Source organism: Lutra lutra, chromosome 17 (genome assembly GCF_902655055.1).
Source record: "Lutra lutra chromosome 17, mLutLut1.2, whole genome shotgun sequence".
NCBI lineage: Eukaryota > Metazoa > Chordata > Mammalia > Carnivora > Mustelidae > Lutra > Lutra lutra.
This window is the reverse complement of record NC_062294.1, coordinates 42,736,708-42,749,136: the sequence shown is the minus strand read 5'-3', so window position 1 is coordinate 42,749,136 and position 12,429 is coordinate 42,736,708. Positions and strand designations below refer to the sequence as shown.

The window sequence follows — 12,429 nt, the reverse complement described above, 5'->3', positions numbered from 1 at the left end:
ATTGGAGAACCTGCAGGAACCAGGGAGAAGCAGGAAACCTACGCACACACCTCCCCTCCGCGCTAACTTCTCCCACCTAACACCGCGCCGAGGGGGCGCGGCTTTCCAAGCACCGCCCACTCGCACCGTCCCCAACACAGCCACCTCCGCACTACCACTCCACTCCACCGCTCCCAAACCTCCCGCACCACAACCCAGCACTGCCCCCTCGCACCGCCCTCCCAGCTCCGCGTTCCCGGAACCACCTCCCGTCACCCCGCCCGCACCATCACCCACTGCCCCCGCCCAGGACCCTCCCCCAGACGCATCACTACCCAGCGCCGCCGTCCCAGCACCACCTCCTAGAACTGTCCCCTCGCACCGCCCTCCCAGCATCGCCCCCCGCTCCCAGCACAACTACTTAACCCCGACGCCCCCCAGAACCGCTCACTGAGCACCTCCCCCACCACCGCACCACCACCCGGCAACCTCCCAGCACCGCCACCCAGCACCGCCTCCCAGTACTGCCCCCAGCACCCCCCCAATAAGCACCGCCCCCCCGTACCCCACCTTGCACCGCGCACCAGCACGGCAGGGGGCGGGACCGGAAACGCGGTCCGAGGAGACTAAACCTAGAATCCGCTCCTGGCGCAGTGCCAATGACTGGCGGGTGGTTCTGCGCCGGTCCGGGCTGGAACTTCCTGCGTTCCAGGCCAGCCAGCCTGGCCCGGGCGGGGAGTCGAGCGCCCACGTTACCCGGCCTTTTCGGAGCTAGGGAGCCGAGACCGGGGGGCTGGGCCCCTGCTCCACCCGGCGCCCAGGGACTCGCGTCCGCTAGTTCCGCCCGCGCCTCGCGTCGCACGCCGGCATCAGCCGGGAGCCCAGGCCCGCCGTGCCCCGGGTCAGGCGAAGCTGACCGGTCTCCGCCGACTCCGCTGCGAGCCCGGGCACGGATGGCGGCATTGGGCGCTGACCCGTCTCCAGCGGCTCCGCTGCGAGCCGGGGCAGCGATGGTGGTGGCGGCGGCGCTCAGGGCCCCGGCACAGGTGAGTGCACAGGTAGCCGCCGCGACCCCCACGCCCTTGTGCCTGGCGCCCGGACCGCGGAGGTGGCCTTGTCTGTCTCTATCCTCTCCCATTTCTCCTCGGCTTTTGAGTCTGGGGGCGCTGGAGGGGAGCTACGCCCAGCCTGGGGTGCTGGATCCAGGCCGGAGGTGGTACCAGCAGAGCGCTTCGCATTTCCGAAATCTAGTGGCAGGAGGCGAGGAGAGGTTTCCTAGACACAGGCATCGGCGTGCGCAAAAGCTTGGCGGTGAGATTGAGCTGAGTATTTGGAGAGCAGGTGGGAGACGGTGAGGCCCGGAATGGCGGGCTGAAGAGCTGTCCTGAGGGTGTTGGGAGCCATAGACGGTTTCGAGTAGAAGAGGGAGGTGATCTGACTTGGGTCTTGACGGGCTCCCTGTGGACGCAGAGTGGAAACCGGACTTGGGGATAGGGTGGAGACAGGGAGGGCAAGGAGCGCGTAATCGGAGTAGCTCAGTTGAGTAGTGCAGGTGGCTGGAGGCAGAAGTGATTGATTGGATTCTGGATCCCTCTTTTAAGTCAGGCCGACCAGATTTTCCGATGTGGAAAGTGAAAAAGAGAAGGGATGGTTTTTGGCTGCAGCAGCTGGAAGGATGGATGCGCCATCAACTGAGATGGGGAAGTTGTTTCTAGAAGGAATTTTCAATATAAGAACAGAAGTGAGGTTTTGGCCCTGCTGAGCTCTGATGTCCCAGAGACCCCAGAATGGAGCCGAGTGGGCAGCTAGACACCGGATCTGGTGTGTGAGGGTGGTATAGTTCCAGGTCAGGAGAGGCCTAGTACACAAAGGGACAAAGGCCAGACCATATATAAAAATAGAATTCTTACCCACAACCTGCAGGGACCTGCCCAGGAAACCAACCTCTTTATCTACAACAAACAACCCAGGACTCTAGCCCGCTTAAATTAGACTCGCAGGAAGCAAGATTGCTATCTCTAGTGACAATCCAGAAACGGTACCTTCTGTAACAACCCGCCCCACACGACCGGGGTGGGATTAGTAACTGCCAGCTTCTCTAATTTTTGTTCCTACTTCCAGTCTGGGACCAAGGAGAGAAAACCAAACACGCACGCCTAACCAGTCACATAGGATGCCCCGCATCTAGTTAGATTGCTTACAGCCTCTCCTGGCCAGCAGGCCCCCAGTCAGGGCACATCTGAAGCCTTCCCTTTCCCGCTAAAGCTTTCCCACTCCTCTGCCTGCCTTTGAGTCTGCCAAAACGTGAGCGACAGGGACTCTCTCCCTTCCTGTCGCAAGCTCAGTATCAATAGCCTTTGCTCTTCTTACTTGGTTAGTCTTTCCACAGTTAAAATAACTAAAATGTGGTATCTGGTGCATGGACAAGAGTGCGGTTGTGTGTCCAGTTCAAGAGGGTGAATCTTCAGGGCGCCTGGGTGGCTCAGTGGGTTAAAGCCTCTGCCTTTGGCTCAGGTCATGATCCCAGGGTCCTGGGATCGAGCCCCGCATGGGGCTCTCTGCTCAGCAGGGAGCCTGCTTCCTCCTCACTCTCTCTCTCTGCCTCCCTCTCTGCCTACTTGTAATCTCTGTCTGTCAAATAAATAAATAAAATCTTTAAAAAAGAAAAAAAAAGAGGGTGAACCTTCAGGTCATGGTGGGCAGTGGTGTTAGAGGGAAAGAGGAAGGCGGGGCCTCTGATCTGAGAACGGGGTCTCTTGCTGGGACACCGTGGTTGGCTTGTTGGGTGTCATGGAGAAAGACATGGAGGAGTAGTTGTCCGGGTGTGGGGGGCGGGCAAGGGGGTCTGGCAGGTGGTGTAGATATGGGAGGGGTGGGTAGGCTCAGTTGTAATGAAGGTAGTATTACAGCGAGCCCTGGGCTGGTGCTGGTTCACCGCTCTACATTCTCAGCAGGCCCTGTGGTACCCCTTGATAGGGCCTGGGGGTTTTCATTTGGGCTGGGAAATTAACTCAGTGGCAAATGGGGTCAGCAGGGAGTGGGTGACCCTGAGGGTGGGGATCGGAGAACCCATGTGCAGCATAGAAGAGGAAGAGGCCCAAGGGTATCTGGTGTCTGTGTGGCTCTGCGAGACTCAGGCTGAAGCTAGGAAAATGCTGGGCAGGGAGCCCTTCAAATCATGGGCGGGAGTTGCTGTTGGCAGTGGGAGCCATCCAAGGGTCTGGATGGGATCATGGTTGTGTTTGCTAAGAACGTTCTGGTTGTCGTGTGCAGAGTGATGACATGTGAGGGTCTGTAGCAATGCTGTGATGTGGGCAGGGATGGGGAGAAGGTACAGTGACAATGGGGATGCAATGGTGAGGTCCGGAGTCTGAGGAAGGTGCAGTCCAAGAAGTGATACGCATATAAGGATTGAGTGTGAGCTGTTGGCCCCAGGGCCTTGGTACTGGCCATTAAGGGAGAAGATTGAGTCCATGTTTGTATATGGGAAGGATAATGTTGGTGACATGGGAGGGGCCCACAGAGGAGGGCGTTGGGCCCTGGTGTCTCTCTGCCCCGCTGCCCGCTGATGCCGTGGACTGACACAGAGGTCAGGTGAGGCATAGAAAAGAGCAAACACCAGTGGACCCAGGGCCTGAGATCTCCTCTGAGTTGGGAAGCTGGGGAGGAAGGGGAACAGGGGACAGATGGGAGTGCCTGAGGAGAGAAGCTGATCCTGGAATGAACTGTCCCCATTATGGCAGGGCTGTGTGACCTTTGAGGACGTGACCATTGACTTCTCCCAGGAGGAGTGGGGGCTCCTTGATGAGGCTCAGAGGCTTCTGTACTGCGATGTGATGCTGGAGAACTTTGCCCTCATAGCCTCGCTGGGTAAGGACTTCACCCCCACTGGGTGTCCTGAGCTCGTTTCCGCCTGTCCCCTTTTCTTTCACTTGGCCAGCCCTACTGGCACCGCTTCCTTCCCCACTCTCCCAGGATATGCGCTGCAGGTTCCAGGCCCAGGCCCAGCGCAGTGTCCCAGCCCCTCCCGGAGCAGCACCAGTACCTGCTGCCGCAAAGCATTGTGGGGAGGGGCCGTGAATGAGGAGTCCTGCGGGTGGCCCAGCGGATCCCGGCTGCTCGGCCACTCCCTGCCTGGGTGATCGCGTCCTCTAGCTAACGTTTCCTGGGGCCTGACCGCCACAACCCTGATGCGGTTCCCGCTTGCCGTGACCACTGGGATGTTCCTGCCGTACCTCTCTTGTGTGTTCCTGTTGTACTCTTTCACTTTCTTTCCTGTGGTCTGTCATCAGGTGGGTCACCTGGCCAGCTGCTGTCCACTTACCAACCCTGTCTTTCCTCAGGTCTGACGTCTTTCAGGTCTCACATAGTTGCCCAGCTGCAGATGGGGGCAGAGCCGTGGGTGCCTGACAGGGTGGACATGACGTCAGCCATGGCAAGAGGGGCATACAGTGGACTTGTCTCCGGTGAGTGGGTTTGGGGGGCAGGTGATGTCACTGCTGTCTTCAGATCCCACCTACAGTGTTTCCTCAGGCTCATCATTGTTTTGGTGCCGAAGCCATTGTCCACATCTCTCTTCTACCTTTCCTTTCCTGCTCTTGACACATGGCCCACTTGTTTCTGCTCTGACTTGCGTCCCCTGGCTCACTCTTTACACAGCTCCCTCTGAGACTGTCTCCAGCGTGGACCTACACTCACTATGTCATGATAGGTGCGTATTCCCTTTCATAGTCTGTAAACAACAGCTGCTCAGTTGCAGGCAGACTTTCTTGGACCTGGACACTCTGTTCTGCCTGGGGCTCGTGTGTTAGCAGCGGCCAAGGCCCTGTCAGAAAGCCTTTAGAAAGGAGGGAGTTGGAGAACCCCGCCTTCCGGCCCAAGATTGAGCCCCATCCTTGTGTCCTTAGGCCTGGCAAGGCCTCCCCTGGTTTGTGACCCTGCCAGGCACGGTACTGTGGCAGACCATTCCGTACCCCGACGTCAGGCTCCTCCTCCTGCCATCAGTCCCAAGGACTCATGCCAGGGTCAGGCATGATTTGTCATGGGCTGCTTCCTTCCCTCAGGGATCCTGCTTCACCAGCATTTCTCTGCTTTTAGGTTTTGGCTGTGGAGTGGAGGGTGAGTGTAGTGTGTCTGCAGAAGGAGTGTCACAGGAGGGGAAGCTCAAGGCGGCTCTGTGTAACCAGAAGGACGACTCCCATGACACACGTGGCCTGCACTTGAAAGATGTTTTGCACCTGACCGAACACCAGGCAACACATCCCAGGCAGAAACCAGATGCGTGTGAGGCATCTGGGAAAGGGTCAGAGTCCAGTGCAAACCTTCAGCAGCAGCAGAACATAGACAAGCCTGTCAGAAGGGATGAGGATAGGGCCTCCCTTGTGAAGAGCTGCAGAGATGACACATCAAAGGAGCCTCTCACAGTCAGGGAGGATGAGAAGGACTTCGGGGGCGGTATGGCCACATCTGGCTTTCTCCAGCGACAGGTCGTTCACAGAGTGGAGGAGCCTCCCCAGAGCACTGGCCTGCCAAGTCATAACAAGTGCGGTGAATTTGGGAACGCTTTCCCTGACAAACCCGCACCTGTTCGGCACCAGAGAACCCACACGGGGGAAAGGCCTTTTGAGTGCAACAAATGTGGGATATTCTTTAGCCACGTGTCCGGTCTCTCTCAGCACCAGAGAGATCACAACAGAGGAAAGCCTTATGAGTGCTGCGAATGTGGGAAGTTCTTCAGCCGACACTCTAGTCTCATGAGACATCAGAGAGTTCACACTGGGGAAAGCCCTTATGTGTGCAGCGAATGTGGGAAATTCTTTAGCCAAAGCTCCAACCTCATTCAGCATAAGAGGGTGCACACTGGAGAGAAGCCTTATGAGTGCAGTGAGTGTGGCAAGTTCTTCAGCCAGCGCTCCAACCTCATTCATCATAAGAAGGTCCATACAGGCAGAAGCGCTCATAAGTGCAGAGAGTGTGGGAAGTGTTTCACCTGCAACTCCAGCCTCATTAAGCACTGGAGGGTTCACACTGGAGAAAGACCTTATAAGTGCAATGAATGTGGGAAATTCTTCAGCCGCATCTCCAGTCTCATCCAACATCATATCATCCACACTGGTGAACGGCCTTACAGGTGTAGCGAATGTGGGAGAGCCTTCATCTGGTGCTCTGACCTCATGAAGCATCAGAGAGTCCACACTGGGGAGCGGCCTTATGAGTGCATCGAATGTGGGAAATTGTTCAGCCAGAGCTCCACCCTCCATAGCCATCGGAGACTTCACACAGGGGAACGGCCTTATCAGTGCCCCGAATGTGGGAAATTCTTTAAGCACAGCTCCAGCCTCCATAGCCATCGGAGACTTCACACCGGTGAGCGGCCTTATGAGTGCCTTGAATGTGGGAAAACCTTCAGCAAGAGGGCTACCCTCGTCCGGCACCAGAAAATTCACACGAGAGAAAGGAGTGCAGAGAATGTGCACCCTCCTCCAGCACAACGATGTGCACAGGTGATAAGCTCTGAGAACAGTCTTTATGAGGGGGCCACCAGCCAGAGGGTGAACCTTGTTCATCCCAATGTCCACAATGGGCAGAGTCCCTATGAATGCTAGTTCTGCTGGAAGCTTTCTGGAACAAAGCAGCATTTTTCTCACCATGGACTCTACCAGAGCTTTGCCACTGCGAGTGTCTGAGGTAGAAGCCATCGAGCTCTGGCAGGTCTCCAAGAATATGTGTCAGCCAGTCCCTGTGTTCGGACCTCTTCCTTTTCTTAGAGGGAATCCTGAGTAGCCTGAGGCCAAGGAAGATGTCATTCCTTCCCTCTGTGACCAGCGTAGCTATGGACATGACCCATATCTTTGACTGTGAAGACCTGAGCTGGGTTCTGCAGGCGGCTTGCAGAGAAGGTTTCCCTTCTTTCAAAGACATGGCTGATCTCATACGATGCTCATGATGGATTTATCCAGACTCCACATTACCCATCCCAACAAGCACCTACTTTACATTGCCTTAATGATCAAGCCACCTTTAATCCAATGTGTTTTGATCACTGTGAAGTGGGTTGAGAACGCAGTTGAGGTCTACCAAACGAAAAGGGTTTCTAAGTGTTTTGCCTCGGAGAAAGAGCAGGATGGTGGAGAATAGCTCTCGGTCCAGATTTGGCCTCCTTTGTGTTGCTACTCAAGGTCTCCTGGGAAAGATGGTAGGACTTTGTGGGCCTAATGTTGGGATCTGAGTGGCATGAATTTTTGTGAGCCAGAGATGACCCTGAGGACGGGGCAGTTGTGACAACCTCCTCTGCATCTGGGAGCGGCATGAATAGGGCCCCATGTTTCCACGGGATGCCACAAGTTCCCTAGCACTGTTAAGTAGACACTTTACCTGACACTTGCCAAGGAGCCATTTGCCTTGACGTTTACCATCTGGTATTCAGGTGTCCTGTTAGGTTTACTGGCCCAATTGAGACCATAATTTGTATGGAAACATTGGGTGTGAGACTAGCAAGCTAAAGGGAATGTACCTGTTCTAAAAGTACATCCACAAATGTTCCTTTGAATGTCACTGTGCAGGATTCAGGCTTCGCAGAAATTCTCAGGACCTCCAGACCTCTGTCCTATGACTTAGGTCACTGACAGAGCAAATATCTAAAGGTTTTGTGGGTACCAAGGCTCCCTGCACTTTTCGTGCCACAGCTGTTGCTGCTTTGGCGGGAGAATGGGGCTGAGAGAAGGCAGATCCTGTACTCCAGGGGTGTAGCATTTGTCACATATCCATTTTTGCTGCCAAGGCATGAGAGAGAGAGAGAGTCAATGTAGGATTGCCAAATCCTCTAATTTCTGACATGAACGGGAGATCAGATTTTTATGTGCAACAATTTCTTTAAGTGCTTTGTTGAGATACATTTGTCATGCAACAGTCGTATCTATTTGATGTTGCACAGTTTAAGAAGTTTTTCAATATGTTTACACTCAGGGAACCAACACAGAGCCATGACAATGGACCTATCTATCACCCAGAAAGCTACCTCATGCCCTTTACTATCCCTCCTTGCCTTCCCAGTAAACCATTGTTTCCTTATTTTTGGTCTATTTTTCTTTCACAACGTAATCATCTGGAGAATTATCCATGCTGTATGTATTAATAGGTCATTCTTTTTGCTGTTGCGTAGTGCTCTCGAGTGAATCCATCACAATTTTTTATGCTTTATTTTTTAAATTAAAAAATCTCTGGTAAAATACACATAACATAAAATTTACCATCCAGACCATCTCTAAGTGCATAGTTCAGGAGTATTAAGTACATTCATTTTGTACAGCCATCACCACCATTCACATCCCGAGCTCTTTTCATCTTGCAAAACCAAAAGTCTGTAGCCATTAAATAATAACTTCAAAGTCTCTCCCCCCTGCCAAGCCCCTGGAAACTGCCCTTCTACTTTCTGTCTTTCTGAACTTGACTACTTCAGGTACCTCCTATGAAGAGTCATCTAGTATTTGTCTTTTTGTGGCTGGTTTATTTCACTTAGCGTAATGTCCTCAAGGTTCATCCTGTTCTATGCCATGTGTCAGAATTTCCTTTCTTTTTAAGGCTGAATAAAATGCCATTGTATTTCTGTGCCATATTTTGCTTATTCACTCATCTGTCAATGGTTATTTGGTTTACTTCCACCTTTTAGCTGTTGTGAACCATACAGCTATGAACATGGGTGTACAAATACCTCTTTGAGACCTTGCCTTCTATTGTTGTTTTATTTTTTAAAGTTGTATTTATTTGAGAGCGAGCAAACAGGAGAGAGAGACAGGAGTAGGGTGAGGGGCAGTGGGAGAAGCCGACTCCCTGCTGAGCAGGGAGCCCAGTGTGGGTCTCTGTCCTGGGTTCTGGGATCATGACCTGAGCTGAAGGCAGACAGTTAACCAACTGAGCCACCCAGGCACCCCCTCGCTTTCTTTATAGATATATCTGGAAGTGGAATTTCTGGCTCATATGGTAATTATATTTTTAATTTTTTGAGGAACCTCCATACTGTTTTCCACAGTTGCTCTATCATTTTATATTCCTACCCGTGGTATACATGGGTTCTGATTTTTCCACATCCTCAGCGATGCTTGTTTTATCTTTAAAAAAATTGTTTTAAATGCTTGAATAGTATCTGTCCTGATAGACATAGTTTCCTTCTGTCCTAGCTTATTGAGTGTTTTTATCATGAAAGGATGTTGGATTTGTCAAATGCTTTTTTTGCATTAGTTGATAGGGTCCTATGGTTTTTCCTTCCATTAATGTGTATTACACTGATTTTCATATGTTGAAACTTCCTTGCATTCCAAGAATAAATCCTGCTTAAATATGGTATATAATCCTTTCAGTATGCTGCTAAATTCTGTTCGCTATTATTTTGTTTGCTAGTATTTTGTTGAAGATATTTGTACTAATGTTCATAAGTTATTGTTCTGTACTCTCCTTGTGTATCATTTTCTGGCTTTGGTATCAGGGCAAATGAATTAGGAATTATTCTCTTCTCTTTCAAGTTTTTGGAAAATCCTAACAAATAGTGCTATTTCTTTAATGTGTATAATTCCCCAATGAAGTCACTGGGTCCAGAGCTTTGTTTGGGGAAGTTTTTGGTTGTTTATTCATTATACTTACTTATTATAAGTTTTGTTTGTTTGTTTGTTTGTTTTAAAGGTTTTATTTATTTATTTGACAGACAAGTCACAAGTAGGCAGAGAGGCAGACAGAGAAAGGTGGGTAGCAGGCTCCCCGCTGAGCAGAGAGCCCAACGCGGGGCTCGATCCCAGGACCCCGAGACCACGACCCGAGCCAAAGTCAGCGGCCCAACCCACTGAGCCACCCAGGTGCCCCACTAATTATAAGTTTATTCAGATATTCTCTTCATGGTTCAGTATTGATAGGATTTGTGTTTCTAAGGATTGTCTATTTCATCTAGGTTCCATTTTTTCATGTGTGTGTACGATTGTTCGAAGTACTCTCATAATCCTTTTTATTTCTGTAGAATTGGTAGTAATGTCTCCACTTGTATTTCTGATTCTAGTAATTTGAGTCTTCTCTCTTCTTTTAGTCACTGTAGCTAAAGATTGGTCAATTCTGTTAATCTTGATGAAGAACCGTCTTTTGGATTTGTTTGTTTTTCTCTATTGTTTTTCTATTCTCTATTTTTAAAATTCTCATTTAGTATTTCTTAACTTTGCCTAACTCTTGGTTTAGTTCTTTTTCTAGTTCTCTAAGTTGCAAAGTAAGGTTGTTGATTTGAGATCTTTTTTAATATAAGCCTTCTCTCCTCCCTCCCTCCCTCCCTCCCTCCCTTCCTGTGCACGTGCCCATATGGGCAGGAGGTGGAGGGCCAGAAAGAGAGGAAGAGAATCTTAAGCAGACTGTGCATTGAGCGTAAAGCTTGACCTGGGGCTTGATCTCACAATCCTGAGATCATGACCTGAGCCAAAATCAACAGTTGGATACTTAAAAGACCGAACCACCCAGGTGCCCTATGTTTTTGTTTTCTTTCATCTTGGGTATTTTCTAATATTCCTTGTGATTTCTCCTTTGTTCCATTGATTGTTTAAGCATGTATTATTTAATTTCCACAAATATGTGAATTTTCCAATTTGCCTTTTGTCGGTTTCTAACTTCATTCTGTTGAGATTAAATAGTTTGTATAATATCTTTTGAAACCTATTAAGCTTTAATTTGTGACCTAATGTGGTCTATCATGGAAATGTCCCATATGCACTTGTGAACAGTGTTTTCTCTTGATGGTGGCTAGAGTATTGTGTACATTTCTGTTAGATCTGATTGGTTTATTTGTGTTGTTCAAGACCTTTATTTTCTTAATGACTTTTTTCCATTATTGAGAGCAGGGTATTGAAGTCTCCAACTACTATAGAACTGTCTTTTTCCTATCAATTTTTGAGTTATATATTTTCTTGGTCTGTTAATAGTTTCATAAATGTTTATCATTATTATACCTTTTGCCGTATAAAACCTTTTATTATAGAAAATGTCCAAATTTATGTTGTATACTTACTTTTATGGAATGTTTTTCCATCCTTTCACTTTCCACCTAGTTGTGTCTTTGGCTGTAAAGTTAGTCTCTGTAGACAGTATATAGTTAGATAATTTTTTAAACATCCATTGTGTCAGTCTGTGTCTTTTGATTGGAGAGTTTAATCCATTTACATTGACATAATTATGACAAGGGATTTACTTCTGTGATTTTGCTATTTGTTTTCTCTATGGCTTTTTTCCTCCATTTTCTATATTACTATCTTTTTTTTTATTTTTTTAATGTGAAGTGTTTTAATTCCCTTCTCATTTCCTTTTGTGTATATTCTATCACTATTTTCTTTGTGGTTACCATGGAGATTATCTTGAATATTAAAAAATTATTGACACTCTGGGGTGCCTGGGTGGCTCAGTGGGTTAAAGCCTCTGCCTTCGGCTCAGGTCATGGTCCCAGGATCCTGGGATTGAGCCGCACACCGGGCTCTCTGCTCAGCGGGGAGCCTGCTTCCCTTCTTCTCTCTCTGCCTGCCTCTCTGCCTAATTGTGATCTCTGTCAAATAAATAAAATGTTAAAAAAAATTTATTAACACTCTAAGTTGAATTTATATCAACCTAACTTCAATACCATACAAAAACTCTGCTCCCATGTAATTCCATCCCCAACTCTTTCAGTTATTGATACCGATACTATACATTTTATGTCCAAAACATAGGTTAATAATTGTTCTTAAAAATGCACAAGCTGCATGAACTTTTAAAAAAAATTTTATTTATTTATTTGACAGAGAGAGACACAGCAAGAGGGGGAACACAAAGAGGGGAAGTGGGAGAGGGTGAAGCAGGCTTCCAACTGAGCAGGGATCCCAATGCAGGGACCCTGGGATCATGACCTGAGCTGAAGGCAGCCGCTTAATAGCTGACCCACCCAGGTGCCTCCTGCATGAACTTTTAAATCATGTAGAATTTTTTTTTTAAGATTTTATTTATTTATTTGACAGAGATCACAGGTAGGCAGAGAGGCAGGCAGAGAGAGAGGAAGGGAAGCAGACTCCCTGCTGAGCAGAGCGCCTGATGCAGGGCCTGATCCCAGGACCCTGAGATCACGACCAGAGCCCAAGGCAGAGGCCTTAACCCACTCAGCCACCCAGGTGCCCCAAATCATGTAGAATTTTTAAAATGGTAAATTGTCCATGTATTTATATTTATAAGTGATCTTTATTCCTTCATAATGCCGTTTTATTTCAAGTGGAAGGACTCCCTTTAGCATTTCCTGCTGGGAAGATCTAGCGGTAACAAGCTTCCTTGGATTTTGCTTATGTAGGAATTAATTTCTCCTTCCTTTTTTTTTTTTTTAAGATTATTTATTTATTTATTTGACAGACAGAGATCACAAGCAGGCAGAGAGAGAGGAGGAAGCAGGCTCCCTGATGAGCAGAGAGC

At 49.1% G+C, this 12,429-nt stretch overlaps 1 protein-coding gene across 2 annotated transcripts; it reads left to right on the top strand.

Moving 5' to 3' along the window:
- The first annotated feature begins 672 nt into the window (after window positions 1–672).
- On the top strand, window positions 673–9,321 carry LOC125089788 (zinc finger protein 792-like). Of its 2 annotated transcripts, XM_047712230.1 has the most exons (4): window positions 673–1,025; window positions 3,723–3,849; window positions 4,323–4,445; window positions 5,077–9,321. In XM_047712230.1, exons 1-4 carry the CDS (start codon window positions 933–935, stop codon window positions 6,582–6,584), a joined length of 1,851 nt encoding a protein of 616 aa, XP_047568186.1. In that variant the 5' UTR covers window positions 673–932; the 3' UTR covers window positions 6,585–9,321. The 2 variants fall into 2 exon arrangements, with proteins under 2 accessions (XP_047568186.1, XP_047568187.1); XM_047712231.1 differs by lacking the exons at window positions 673–1,025; window positions 3,723–3,849 and adding an exon at window positions 4,639–4,690 and having other exon boundaries at window positions 4,368–4,445.
- The last annotated feature ends 3,108 nt before the right edge of the window (window positions 9,322–12,429 follow it).